The sequence below is a fragment of the Cydia splendana genome, chromosome 1 (assembly GCF_910591565.1).
Source record: "Cydia splendana chromosome 1, ilCydSple1.2, whole genome shotgun sequence".
Taxonomy (NCBI): Eukaryota; Metazoa; Arthropoda; class Insecta; order Lepidoptera; family Tortricidae; genus Cydia; species Cydia splendana.
Genome location: NC_085960.1, coordinates 16,020,033 through 16,035,506, shown reverse-complemented (window position 1 = coordinate 16,035,506; position 15,474 = coordinate 16,020,033). Strand labels below are relative to the sequence as shown.

The 15,474-nt window shown below is 36.2% G+C and overlaps 1 protein-coding gene across 1 annotated transcript; it reads right to left on the bottom strand.

The window, feature by feature from the left end:
• Positions 1-3,167: 3,167 nt before the first annotated feature.
• On the bottom strand, positions 3,168-6,552 carry LOC134798027 (BOS complex subunit TMEM147). The gene is made up of 5 exons (XM_063770385.1): positions 6,368-6,552; positions 6,145-6,286; positions 4,672-4,794; positions 3,836-4,041; positions 3,168-3,357 (listed from the first exon to the last, which is right to left on the bottom strand). The coding sequence occupies exons 1-5, from the start codon at positions 6,442-6,444 to the stop codon at positions 3,216-3,218; spliced, it is 690 nt and encodes a 229-aa protein (XP_063626455.1). The 5' UTR covers positions 6,445-6,552; the 3' UTR covers positions 3,168-3,215.
• Between the last annotated feature and the right edge of the window lie 8,922 nt (positions 6,553-15,474).

Below are 15,474 nucleotides of genomic sequence, written 5' to 3'. Positions count from 1 at the left end.
TTCACCGATTTGTCTGACGATCGAAATAAGTTTCAATGGAAAGTATACAACTTGTACAACATAAATCATCTAGGTTGCCTATCTTTTTCCGGTCACTATTATGTGGTTGCCGTGTTTAAAGAGGTGATTTTATATCGATAATTGTACTCATATGTCTGACGCTTGAATTATACATCAAAATGATGGTAATTTTATTGCAAATACAATGGCATAGGGTTGCCTACGAAAATCGGGTCACAAATGAGGGTTGCCAGGCTTTTGATTAAAATAAGGGGCTATTCATAAATTACGTCATTTCAAATTAGGGGGGGGGGGTCTGGACATCGGATGACGGTAGCATGAAGTAGGAGGAAATGGGGTCATTTGAAGCATGATTTTTGGATGATTATAGGGGGGGGGGGGGGGGTCCAAAATCGTCAAAAATCGATGACGTAATTTATGGACAGCCCCTAAGAAGGGAAGACTTTTAGCGATAACTCATAAACGGCTGAACTGATCAAGTTTGTTTTAATTTTATTTGATTGAGTTTTTTAAGCACTATTTTCGTGATTTTTTTCATATTTTTTGGACAGATGTTTCAAAAGTTGGAAGGAAAAACTTTTTTTTTTCTTTCTAAACGATTATTTCCGAAATGATTCACTTTATCAAGAAATGTTGTTTAAAGACCCCTATTCATTTTGAAAGGCCTATCCAACGACACCACACACTATGAAGTTGAAAAGATAAAAAAATTGTCACACACATTTTGTTTCTTTCAAAGCGATTATTTCCGAAAATATTTACTTTATCAAAAAATGTTCTCCTAAAACCCCTATTCATTTTGAAAGACCTTTCCAACAACATCCCACACCATAGGGTTGACACGAAAAAAAAAATTCTCACGTACATTTTATTTATTTCGAGGCGACTTTTTCCTAAAATATTCACTTTATCAAAAAATGTTTTTTTGAAAAACCCTATTTATTTTAAAATTCATATCAAATGACATATTACAACATAGGTATCAAACGAAAAAAAAAATAAAAAATGTATGTGACCATTTTTTTCGCTTCAGCCCTATAATGTGATATGTCGTTGGATAGATCTTTTGAAATAAATACGGTTTTTTAGAAAACATTTTTTGATGAAGTGAATATTTTAGGAAATAATCGCCTCGAAAGAAACAAAATGTACGTAAGGATTTTTTTTTTCGTGGCAACCCTATGGTGTGGGATATTGTTGGAAAGGTCTTTCAAAATGAATAGGGGTTTTAGAAGAACATTTTTTGATAAAGTGAATATTTTCGGAAATAATCGCTTAGAAAGAAACAAAATGTGTGTGACTATTTTTTTATCATTTTAACCTCATATTATGGGGTGTCGTTGGATAGGGCTTTCAAAATGAATAGGGGTCTTTAAACAACATTTCTTGATAAAGTGATTCATTTCGGAAATAATCGTTTAGAAAGAAAAAAAAAGCAAGTTTTTCCTTCTAACTTTTGAAATATCTGTCCAAAATATATGAAAAAAATCATGAAAATAGTGCTTAAAAACTCAATCAAATAAAATTAAAACAAACTTGATCAGTTCAGCCGTTTATGAGTTATTGCTAAAAGTCTTCCCTTCTTATTTTAATTAAAAGCCTGGCAACCCTCCTTTGTGACCGGATTTTCGCAGGCAACCCTATACCATTGTATTTGTAATAAAATTACCATCATTTTGATGTATAATTCAAGCGTCAGACAGATGAGTGCAATTATCGATATAAAATCACCTATTTAAACACGGCAACCACATAACAGTGACCGGAAAAAGATAGGCAACCTAGATGATTTATGTTGTACAAGTTGTATACTTTCCATTGAAACTCATTTCGATCGTCAGACAAATCGGTGAAATTTGCCGAAAAAAAATTTTTTTCAAAAATTTATTAAAAGTAGCCTTGACCATATTTCTTTAGGCAACCCTATTTATTTATGTTCTGGAACATATTTTCTTTCATATTTTAATCCGTCAGACAGATTGGTGAAGGTCGGCTATATGGGGGATCTCCTACTAAAACTAAAGTAGGGCAACACTCAAAGAGTAGTATTGCGCTAAGAAAAGCAGCAATGTACATCGAACAAAACTTTTTTTTTCCGCTGAGCGCGCCCTACTTACGTCAAATCGAATTGTCACTCGCGGTTTATTGAAAATGTTTGAAATTGTTATTAATATTTGTGTATTATAATGTTCGAAATTGATAATTGTTAAAAATAATCAACAAATTTGAAGATCCTAAAATAAAATTAGAAGCGGACTATGCCGTTAAACAAGAATGTATGAATAAAATAATTGCTTCCGCATGTAGATGTCCTACTGGATTTTAATTATTTAATAGATTTCTCAGTTGGCGCTGTAGGCACCTTAGCTTTGCTTAAGGTCATGCACAATCTTATTTAATATACCTATTGGTATTTAATGGTGACACAGCAGAAATATCTCTTGAAATAGAAATGATTCAGAATGTAAACAAACAAGATGATGGCTGTCATTCTCGATCCACATTCCACAGATAAAACACAGATGACACGCGATTTTCGAATTATTCGAACACAGTGTTGCTAACCCGCGATTTTTCCAATTTGCCGCCGTTTGCTACTGACAAGATTTGCTTGACCCAGTATACATGTACACAATTTAAAGGTGGGATCGTCCATCGGCGAGCCAATATCCTTGAATATAATTTTTGCGGTTGTACCACAATTAAATCAAATTGTGAAGGTGACACTACAGTATTGCCACTTTTTAATTTCTACTCTTTTTTTGTCAGACTATACTGCACTGCATTATGCCCCGATTAAAAAAAAAATAGTCTCCTCGTACGTAGGTCCAAACATATTATACTACTCTTTGGTCCAAACTACGGCTTTGGTACGGTTCAATTCGAGACATGTTCTATCGTGTGGAAGGTGGTTAGCTGATCACATTCATATCATATCTCCATCTCGCTATAACCCATAGCCGCGTCCTTATGGGACGTACACGTACAGCAAATAGCCTCTCACACACTTGAACATGCTGAAGGTAGTGGTTCGGTAGTACCTTCATATTTAACATGACCTAATGACCTTATACTTATATTACCTACTTGTGCTTGTCATTAAGGGTTGTAAATAAAACAACGGTACCTTTTCTCAATACACCACATACTTATGAAATAATAAATTAAACTACATTAATAAATACAAAACGTAATCACATCCCAATCTGTTGGGCCAATACAGCGTACATGCCTAAAGCGGTCAGTCCAATGACCGAAGCGTTGAGTGCTCGAAAGGCTAGCAGAGACCACGCGCTCAAAGACAGGAGGGAGCCAACGGCGTCTTCAAGCAGTGCTCTGTGAAAAAATAGAAGGGTGTCATAAATACTGTTTTTATTTTGACTTTTTACATCTGAGCTAGAGCAAGCCAAGTCGGCAGCAATTGCAAGTGTTAGAGTAGGCGCGCACGAGCAACTGTGTCTCCGCAACTTTTTTTTTGTCTCTGTCGCACTTGACTCGACGCTTGAGAGACAAAGTTGCTCGTGCGCGCCTACACTTATTTAAACTTCATTATTTCATAGAAGTTTGACGTTTAAAATAACACTTGCACAGTCTGGGCTATCAAAATCGCTGACAACTTAGCTTGGTCTAACTCTATCAACGTTATCTAACATTGACCTAAAATTACTCTCAATGTATTGGTACTTACCTACCTTACAATCTTGAGGTCTTTCTGAAACCTGATTAAACAAGCTTCACTCGATAGAAAAAACTCACGAACATAATTCTAAAATGCACTATCTTTTGGCAGCGCCACATTGTTTTTACTTCTTACCTGTAGGGAGACAGGGCCAGCAGCGCGACCACGACGGGCGCGTGCTTGCGGGGCAGATCGGAGCGGGTCCACAGCCACACGAGCGCGGCGGAGGCGGCGTGCTGCAGGAGCGCCACGTTGGACTCGGCCGCGGCGCGCACGTAGCGCCAGTCGAACTCGGAGCCGCGCGCGCCCACCCATAGCATCACGCTACGAGTCACGACAACCTGAAGCCGAATGCAAATACCGAATTAATGTTTTTTCGACAACTGTTACTTTACTGTATGGTATGGGTATGATGGTCGTATTCGTCTTTGTGACAGCGTGATAAAAGTTCAATAGCGTGGTGTTATTTTACCACTTAGACGCCGCCAGATGCTGCTGTACTTTTAATATCCATGTGTGACCATAGTCAAAAAGTTATTTTGTGTTAGCAAATATTAATATGGGATTTTATATAATATTCCATTGCCAACCAACTTAGATATGTGTGTGATAGGTGTGTGAAGTTTCAGCTCAATCAAATAATGTTAAGTGGTTCTAATTTACCTTGCAAATTTTAAATTTACATAGGGAAATTCGCCAGTAACTGGCCACTTTTTGTAACTGGCCGCCCTAAACTAAAAATGAATTATATTCACCTATATACAGAATTCATTTTAGTATAAGGTTTCAATAACTGGCCAGCTTTTAATAACTGGCCACCTTATACTAAAATGAAGTCTATTAATATATATCTATAGGTGAATAGAATTCATTTTTTGTTTGGGGTGGCCAGTTACAAAAAGTGGCCAGTTACTGGCGAATTACCCTACAAACATTGCAAGTTAAATGAAAGCTTGTAAAATTGATGATACCTCTGCACTAGCCCAGCCTATAGCAGCTGTGAGGATTTTCGCATGACCCTTTCCAGGCACAGAGTTAATGGCAAAATAGAGCCCAAGAAGATCAGCCAGGTCTACAGTCGCCTTTAGGATTTCCTGGAAAAAGTTTACTTAATTAATTTAGTTGTTTAAATATAAATAAATCATAGAGCCTAAAAGGGTCATTCTCTGAGAAAATGTCTGTGGTTGCATCTAATTGCCACGTCTCTACATACATTTTGTATGGGTCGCAGCAATTCTACCATAGACATATTTTTTGAGAAAGACCCAAAACAGTCAAATGGGATATTCCTACACATAATATGTAAATGTGCATATGCACACAATAGTGGGCAAATTCACCTGAGTGAGATGACAGCATAAAAGACATATCCAGACCTTGAGAAAACAGATAAATGGATAGAAAATATAATTGAGCGTTGTCCAAGAGAAAACAAATTGTAAATAAATAAATCTAGATGGCCAGACGACCTGAACAGGAATGGCAGCACCCCTTGTCTCATTAAAGTGTCAAAAGGGCCTCTATGTGTTTGGTTCTGTGCATGCCTTCTAAATAGACATAATATGGTTGCTTTTATTCATTGATGAAACATTTCAGCTATGCTCTTTTCATGATATGAAGTCTTGTATTTGTAAAAGTTGTGTTGTGTACCAGGTAAATGGTATATCTGTTTTATCTTTAAGACTGATGGTGTTATTGTAGGACCTCACTAGATTTACCACTCTTTTTCAATAGACTATTACATTCCAATTAAAAATTAATATAGTATTCGTGTTATATGATATGAGTTAAGGTATGCAACTATGCAAGATAAAAACACCAAACAGCAGTTGTCTCAGAAATCGCAAATACACTTTTAAGGGGTTATTTCATGTATTCTCTTCTATCCAGTCGATACCATCTATCCAGTTTCACATTTCATGGTATGGTTACAGCATACCAATTTAAAAATTTTACATAAAGAAACTTTAAAATGTTTTTATTATTATTTAAACTTTTACTAAAAAAAAATATAACACTTTAAACTCTCGCGTTTTGTACACATATTTAATTACACAAACGGGTCTACCGCAACATAATTTCATTGTTTTTACCTTTAATTCCGACGTTTCAGCTGAGTTGCACCAGCTGTGGTCACGGAAAGACTGACGTCGCAACAAATGTCAACGGAGATATTAATAAAACACCACTAAACTACCCGAAATTAGTTTATAAAAATGTTCGGGGTAGACAAAGAAATTGCAGCTACCCGTTAAAGTTTAATGTTTATTGTCCACGGCACGAAAAACAAATGAAGGTAAAAACAATGAAATTATATCGCGGTAGACCCGTTTGTGTAATTAAATATGTAAAAAAAAAATGTTTTTGTTCAGCCTTCTTTGGATTATATCATTAGTTGTGAAGTTGAAAAGTAATATTATTGTAGTAAATCCGTAACAACTTACCAAAAACACATCATATTCACCCGTTGCTTGGTTAGAATCATAATCAGGGAAGAATGTAGCAAGCAGTAGCATTTTGCACAACTGAGTAAAGATGTACAGACCTCCGGCGTATACACATTTGGAAAACGTTGCATATTCAGATCTGTAACATAGTTATTCTTATTTTAATAGGCCAAATTAGATTATTAACTTAACCTAAAAACACATCTTAGTTCTTACTTACACTCCGGAAAACTTGTAGGCCATGTGATATGGCGCGTAAACTAACGCAAGACAGTTCCCAAAGTGATAAAGCGTCATTTTTATTAATTATTTAACTTATTTTGACTATAATATTAGTAATATTAACTCAATAAAGACAAGAATCAATAATGCTACAAATCACAGCCAAAATTTCATTCCAATTCATTTGTCAAAGTGACATTGACGTTACGTAGACAAGACATGGACGTGACAGCCATGGTTACTTTAAATTCCGTTTTACGTTTAAGCACTGAAGTGAAGTGTACATGAATAAAATTTTATTCTATTTATATTATACAATGACTATGTTACTACTAGACTTATTAAACAAGTAATATTAAAATATTCATAGTTATACTTATTAAATACAAAGTAATACAAAATTGTTATTATATTTACATGCGCTGATACTGCGTAATACGAAATGTTAAGTGATTCCTTTTTACGTTGTAAAGATGCAGAATGAATTATTATTTTTCTTTTAATATGTAAAAGATGAAAGTAATAAAATAGTAAAGTTTGTTACAATTTATGTTATATTATATATAGAATTATTATTTGTATCAAATTTTAAAACGCTAGTTTTAATATAAACTATAATATCAGATTCTCAAGTCATGTCAAACTCACGCACGTATAATGGAAATGATATCATCGCGGGAGAGGAGATTTTTTGTCGCTTCAATTGATCGAGTAATTTATAACTTTTATTATGTTTACCCCTTTTTTTTAATATGAAGGGGTGTTTTCAATGGAATACAATGACGGAGACTTACTAAAGATGTTTCTTTTTGTAATTTGTTGTTGTTTGTAACTTAGGTTGTTTTTGTGTTTTTTTTCTTTGTGGTAAGTAAGTATTATAATACACATTATTTTGCTTTTAAATATTTAGAATTAATTAAGCATTTTATATAAAACTTAGAAATAGCTATCAGGCATCATATCAATTGCTTGAATTTTTTTTAAAGGATAATACTGAATTTATGGGGTGCCAACAATATAGAAAGGATAGATTGTGCAGGGGTTGATAAAAAAGGGGTAAGTTGTTCAACCCTTCCGTTTTTTAGCACACGCGCAAAAGAGTAAAGGGTATGTTAACCAATGGCAGGGCTGGGTTTGAAGAATTTGAAATTTATTTGTCCGGAGGAAAACTTAGCCACCACTCAGTGGCTGCTCCGGACGGACTCATCAGTACCCTTTCAAACCTGCTAGCAGCAACCTGTCTGTATTATGCAAACAAGGGTGCTCCCATTTTTGTGTACATGTATACACATAACTTTAAACTTGAGAGATGTAATTTTAAATTTTAAATTTGAAAATTTGTGGATAGTTGGGTAATACTAAACATGTAGTTGGTGAATCTTTTTTGTGATCTTTGGCAGATGGTTTCTAATTGGATTGATTTGTGACAATAGGTGAGTTTATTTGGTTTAGTTAGTCTATGTTTTATTAACAGTCATATAGTTTTTGTTAGCCAACATGATCTTCCTGTACCTAGAGTGTTAGATAATACTGAAATTCGAATATGGCCCAGTGGATATTTTTTTACTTGATTGTTTATGTGTTACTGCAAAAGTTGAAATGTAGAATGATGTGTGTATTGTGTGAAAGCACTATTAAGTTTCCAGTTTCCATGTTTAGACCCTGCATGATTGATTGCAGTAAGGTTTACAAATGATCAGTTAAGTATTGTGTTTTTTTTATAAATTAATATCTATACTAACAATTATAGTTAATTTAATAAATAAGAAGTGATGACATACATAGGCTAGGTAACCTATATATACTTATATAATTATACAAATAAAAAAAATTAAACTGTTTATGTAAAGTGCTTAACATGATAATACAATTATGATTTGATTTACCACAATAGAGCTAGGTGGTCTAGGCATTTACGGTAAAGATGGACACTGGTTTTAGTGTATATTTTTAAATTTTGCAAAATTCTACTTTTGGAAACATAATATAACTACATATAAGTCATATAACACATAGCTAGAAAAGTGCCATAAATCTGAATTCAGACTTTAATTTTCTTACGCCTGGGAAAAAATACCATCAATAGTTGCATTTAATACCAAATACAGTAGAGTTCGGTTATAACGACGCCCAAGGGACCGCTGATATTACGTCGTACTAACCGGACGTCGTACAAAACGAACTGCCAATTTTAATATATTTTTTTAATCAAAATAATTACATCATTTTGTATTTATTCATACTTATGCGATACTCAAAGAAAAAAAAATATTTCTTTTAAAATATTTATTTACGTTAGTATTACGACACCTTGTCTTAAATGGAGAGACTTGTGTGTTTAGAAGAAGCCACTTTTCAAGGTACGCGTACTCACTCGTCATCCGCAAATTACTCGAATCCCGTAAAATATAAAGTCGTAATGCTTGGGGATCTAATCAAGATGACGTTGTTTTATCACACCGTTCCTATGGCCACCTCCTGTGTCCATCATCAGATCAGCTCGAAGGTACTTACCTACCAAAATATGTATTGCATTGTCACCCAACTTACATAATTATGTATGTGAAGTTTAAGCTCAATTGAATAATGGGAATTGGGTTTTATTTAGTTTGCAAAATTACGAAAAGTCACTATTTATCTTGCCCCGTATAGGCAAAAGGGGGAGTTGAGTTGGATGCGCGGGACGGAGTAAGCTTCTTACCAACAATTTATTTGTAAAAACTACGTCGCTCGTCGTTGTAACCGGACTTGACGGACTGATTTTGAGTAAATTTCCGTCGTTAATAGCGATCGGTCGTTATAAGCGGAGTCGTAATAAGCGGTTGTGCTTTCATAGTAGCTTGTACTAAAACCAAACAAGTGCCTATACTTTCGTCGCTATAAGCGGTTGGTTGTTATATGCGGAGTCGTACTAACCGGACTCTACTGTATTGGCAAATATATTTTATTTAAATTTGTTTATTGGCTTTTGAATTGTAGGTAATGCTAAATTACCTTTTTTTTGTATGTGTGTTTAAATAGTGTGGTTGATATGTGAATTACATGTATTGTAAAGCTTTTAACAGATTTGAATTCAGATTTCTTTTTGTAGGGATGTACTATCACTCTCCGCGATTGTTGCGCCATTTAGAGTCCTGGCTAAATTGGTTGGTCAATACTTACGCTATAGAATTTCCAATTTAGCAAGAACCCTAAATGGCATAACAATTCCGTGTAGTGACTATACGTAGAACTTTCATCGCATTTCATTGCGTCATGTGTGGGTAAACAATTTTTATGGGTTACCTATTTTATCGAACCTCATACAAAATCGTTCTTTCCAAAAGTACTTAAATTTCTAAACACCTCTATAATAGATACCTATTACTGAAAACAATATTGAGAAACGGAAAATGTAGGTATGCGAAAACGCAACAAACAGTAAGATCAGTCACTCTCTCACTAAGCAAAATGTGAGACGTAAATACACATACCTACATTGGATAAAGAAATTGGTCAGGTGGAATAACACCCTCAGACACAAATTAACTCCTAATTCTGAAAATACAACCATAAAACTACCCTCAAGAGAAAATTACTAAAAAGTAAAAAGGAATAAAATAAAAGGCAGCCGGAGTCCACTCACGTCATCCCTCCATTACAGCATTGTCCTGCGACAATGGGCCGGGATAAAGAATCGCGGCCATTAGGTAAATTTCCTTATTCATTTTTTGCGTGACACCCGAGGGTAGCGGTAAAAAGGACGCGCATTTATCATGGCCGGAGAGCTTGAGATTGAGATCTCGACGCTTGAGGGTTTTTGCTGTAATCGATTGGAGTGCAGGTGTCGGGCGAGCTTTGCTATGGTACCTCCCTACTCTCCTTGTTAAAACAAGTAGCATTTCAGCACTAAAGATGCGTGATATTGAAAATGTGGTTCAGGGCTTCAGACTGATCAGTGTTTAACTTATAGTCTGTATCTTTAGGTATTTAAATAAAAGTAAACAAACAATTTGTACATTTTCGGGTACCTAGTTATAACATTATTGATTAACCGACTAATTACAAAACCGCATGGATCAGTCACTGACCGACCTGATTTTAACCTATACATCTACCCTCAACTGGCTTAACGAACCATTTGAGGGTAGATTTTGTTTACTTTTATTTAAATACCTAAAGATACAGAGTTATAGAGAACTTAAAACATATTTTTACCGACGAGCATGAACATTATATGTATATGTATATTGTAAGTACATATACCTACTAAATATATGACACCTATAAAAATGCCCACGAAATGCCGAATTTTACCTCAGCTATCGCCATTGTTATCAATTCCGTACACGGCGGGAAGAAGTTGTTGATAACTGGCGGGAAAAAAATTGAAGAAATTTGAACGTTATATGTAATTTAATTAAGAGTTCAAATTTCTTCAATAATATATCTCGAGTTAACAACTTCTTCCCGCCGAGTACCGAATTAACCTACGGTTTTTTTAAGTGTCTACACAAGATAAGTACTTATTCAATCCAATCTTATAAAAAAATCACCGTTATTTTTACTCTTTAGGTATTCTGTTATAATCGTCTGCTTCAGATCCTTACAATTCACTTCCACCCACACACTTCTATTGGCCTAACATGAAGTGTCAAGTATTACCTATGCGTTATACGTTTGCTTAAATAAGGCATATACCAACTTACCAAGTATATTTCACTAAAGTTTTTAATACCTACCTTTAAATCTAAATAAAACAAACTGGGGCTCTACTGACTACAAAAAGGAATGTAAACTCCGAACACATGTATCTTCAAGGAAGAGCTCTTCCGTCCCGAATTCGTCATCAATAATGCGTTATAGAAAAATAATTTCAATTTGGGGTGGCTGCATTATTCCAGTCACGCGGGCTGCAGGCGAGTGCGGCGGCTGATAGCGGCGGGGCTTATCGGAAACGGCTTACGGTGACCCCCGGCTCAGGCCTGGGCCCCCTGCGACATTCCTCCGACCCTCCGATCGATCTCAATGCAAATACCCACGGTAGGGGACCCTCCACTATTGTTTCATGCTCGTAATTTTCTTATTGCTTTTCCGAAGTTTTCGACCGTCGTAGTTACCTATAGCTGAGATGTCTATCTGTATTACTTAGGTATAACGTGATTTCGCAAGAAACACTGTTATTGCAAAGTTAGTAGACAGCTATGAGTTACCTACTGCGTAATCGTAATACTTGTATGAAAGTATCATTTAGATGCGTGGAAATGAACACAGTTATCACTATTAAAGTAAAAACTTGATTCATAAACGCTGTAATCTACTCTCTACCGAACAGGAATATCGAGAACTGTATAACACGTTTACACGTGTAGGCAGTTCGATAGGTACCTAATATGTCGGAGTTCCAAATGCTAATGCCACCTATAAATTCCATCTCGGCTGAAGTTACTGGGTAATATCCAAGGTTCCATTACGTGATGGCTGATCAAAAAGTCCTATTCGGTTTTATATGCCACTGAATATTGAGCGACTGTCGTATAATATCCGCAATGAGATGTACGGTGGAGGGCGTGAGATGGGAGCGTATGAGTGTACAAACAGCAACACTCGGTGCCCATCTGTGGACCTTATGACTTTTGTAATAAGGTGGAACTGTCAGTAAACAGTGTGCGCGATGGTACCTACCTAGTACCTATTTGGCCTACGTGTGGCTTTGAAACAAATACTATTACTTAATTCGATTGTGTCTTAAGACTCATTTCTAAAGCAGTTATACAAATATCACATAAACGTAACGATATTTTCTTAACGATGTGATAAATCATAAATCATATATTTATTTGTAAACATAGGTTTTTACAGATATAATTGTACACTTAAAAAGAGTATCACTATGTTTAGCCATTAGGCATACACATATTTTTCAGATGGTGCATGCATATTTAAAAACTTAATCTATAAAAATAAAAATAGATATATAGATATATATGATATATAACTACGAATGTGTTGCTGAAAATTAATAAGTTAAGTGCTTACGTATATTAATCGGTCTTGAAAGAGATAAAAATAATGTACATGCTCAACACGAACAAGTCAAAAACCTGCAATAATTATTGCCACAAGCTGTTGGAAAATGTTGGTAAATTAAATCAATACGCAGCAAAATTTGTACTAAGGCAATTAAAAGTATGGCTAGTAAAGTGCATAATTGGCGTTCGCGTGAACATTACCACATGCGATAGCTGAAGTGAATTCTGTGCGAGGGCGCTGCTGTGTTTTGGCAACCACGACTTGTTATTCACGCTCCCTGTTTTCCTGGCGTATTTATTCATAGGTCGGCGCGTATTTTTTACTCGCTCATAAATATTAAACGCGGCTCGTGCCACTAGGATTTTCAATTCGACAGTTTCGCCGGATCCCCTTAGATTTTAGGCTTTCTTTCCGCGGATTAGAGCGGCCTGATGTATGGCCGCGGGTGGCGGTAAATCAAATTTTGATTGGTATTTTCTTTGTGGAAAGTCGGAATCGTCCGATGGGAGCGTCGCATAACGTGGGTTAACCGATCCCCTGGCGCCGCGACCGTCTTATGTGGATTACGATATTTTGTATTTCTTATTCTGAGATAGACGTGCCGCGTCGCTGCCCAATTTTCACACTATCGCAACATTCCCGACGAGGTAGGTACGTAGGTATCGCTTAGCCGCCCCCAGTTATTTTGAAGTTAGATCATGCCTTGTACGTCCTTTCCAATAGCTAGAAAGTTTGAAATAGGTCGACAGTCGACAGTAGACAAGCGTACATAATTATTTTGAAAAGTACGTATCTACCTACCTATGTACAAAATAGTACTAAGTAATGTGTAAGTGTAATCTACTCACAGACCTACGTACATAATCTATAGACCGTTAGGTACGCCTCATAAATACTAATGCCCATTCCATATTTAGTTTATCGTTTGAATAATCAATAATCGTATAGCAAAACTTAAGTATCGCTTGTAAAATGACAAGGCAAGGCACTCAAATATCTACTTTAAGTTTACTTAGGGGCTATTGGAATCAAATTTGCTTGGATAAGTTGATTTTAGTGAAATAACTCTGAGATGGCGCGCCCGAGGCGAGTCGTAACCGCTCGTGTGATCCAATTGCGGGAGAGAGCCGCTTCAAACGGATGAAATCAAATTCAGCCGCCCTTTAAATATTTGAACTGATGTTAGATTGGCGGGCGGGGGCCGTGGGGATGCGTCGTACTATTATTTTCAGGTAAAAAAGGGCGCTCATGCTCGCCCATAACAGGACGTAATATTACGATTGCTTCGGTTTTATTCATAGACCTCATTCTTTGCTTCCGATTTAATACATAAACCGTTTATTCTTGATGATACTGCAGGACTTGTTAGTAAAGGTTACGTTTTATTCTTCGCGTCCTTTTCGTTATACCATACTTCGTCAGCACAACGAGGCGTTCGCAAACAGAAACGTATTGTTAACGAAACTTACAGTTAAGCATACTTTGCAAAAATTGAAAATCGTTACGTCACCCCGCGACGCCCAGCGGGCGGAGGTGGGGTCACCTCCGGATAAAAAAAGGATCTCAAGAAATGCTCGACCCTTTTTATACTAAATAGATAGCTAACATGACCTGAGTGGAGTTTCAATAGATGCTTTCTCGACGTACGTAGCGACCTGTAAGGAATCGAGGGGCCGGTGAAGTGAGGCGCACTCCACGCCTCCGCCGTGTGTCGCAGTTTTTCCTTTTATTTTTTACGCGAGCCCTCCGAGGGATAAGAGCTGGAATTCTTTTTAAATTGGAAATGTTTTCTAAGAGGATTACAATTTGCGGAGGTGTACGGACGGTATTGGGAATAAGGGATAGCCGTGTAATAATGTTTTGTGTTTAACATGCTTAGAATTCTTTAAGGAGTTTTCAAGTGGGGTTTTATTTCAAAATACGTTTCCGGCTTTCTATTTCTTGTTTTCCTCCTTTTATTGATTATTGTTTTGCTTGCTTCCCACTCGTATGATCACACGATGAACATGTACGAAATTTCGACTCGGAGACTAATTCGCACCATTACTGTAATCCACTGTGAATAAAAATGTTGAAAAACACTATTGAGCAGTTTACAATATTTGAACATGCCTATAATAGCCGTCGCACGTGATCTCAGTGTGTATGTGTATAGCAGAAGCCAATACGCTGAGTAAGAATAGTCGAAATTGTAATTGTACTCCCCTAATTGTAAAGCCCTTTGTGCCGTTGCCACAAGGGCTACTATGGGTTGGTTGTAGTGTAGGCCGTTGCTTGGGAATGCACATGATTATCCCTTGCACTGGAAAGGGGCTTTATTTTTTAAATTCGCCTCCACCCTCGCGGCCGTCTGCGCAATTTGACCGGCTTTGTTGTTATAGTACAAGAGCTATGCTACAATTTTTGTAGGTTCCAAATTATATGAAATACTAGTGACTGGAAACTTGATTTTTCCATTAGTTATAATATGTGTGTATTAGTTATAATTATAATGTGTGTCATAAAGTGATCGAAATCTTCCTACCTGGTTATTTATGCCCATTTGTACAGTCAAATAATTTAATTTCCGACCCTTTTTGTACCTTATCACAGTGACAATAGTATAAGGTTTCTACTCTAACAACTTTTATATTGATGGTGAGGTTTTTTCAGTATTATGTATATTTTATAAATTTATATAAATTGCAGACTAAAGATCTTTGCTTTTAGAGCTATTGATATGACATTTTTGATGACACTTGCTACCTACTCAATTACCTACTGATCATGATCTTATAACCTATTCCTTCTAATATGCCCAAGCTCTTGGTTTGCCCCTAAAATCATTCACTAGGGTGCGAAGTACTTATTGAAAAAATATTTTTCTACTTGCTACTGGGTTCCCACTCGGCTTTAAATTGTAACCACCCACAATAATTGAGTTTCTTTCGGGGTCTATAAGGCGTGTGCATTATTGAGCCGTAGAATGTGACAGGTGGCCATTTTTACAAGCTTTTATTTAGTTTCACCTGACCGTTGTCTGTCTGTCTGTCGGTCTGTAATCAAATCTTGCAAGTTCAATTTGATCCACTTCCCGGTTTCCGATTGAGCTGA

Excerpts from the sequence above, each read along its gene's own strand:
- LOC134798027 (XM_063770385.1), bottom strand. The coding sequence starts at position 6,444 with ATGACGCTTTATCACTTTGGGAACTGTCTTGCGTTAGTTTACGCGCCA. Across the intron at positions 4,795-6,144 it reads GTGAATATGATGTGTTTTTG|GAAATCCTAAAGGCGACTGT; the intron begins GTAAGTTGTTAC and ends AACTTTTTCCAG. Across the intron at positions 4,042-4,671 it reads TAGGCTGGGCTAGTGCAGAG|GTTGTCGTGACTCGTAGCGT; the intron begins GTATCATCAATT and ends ATTCGGCTTCAG.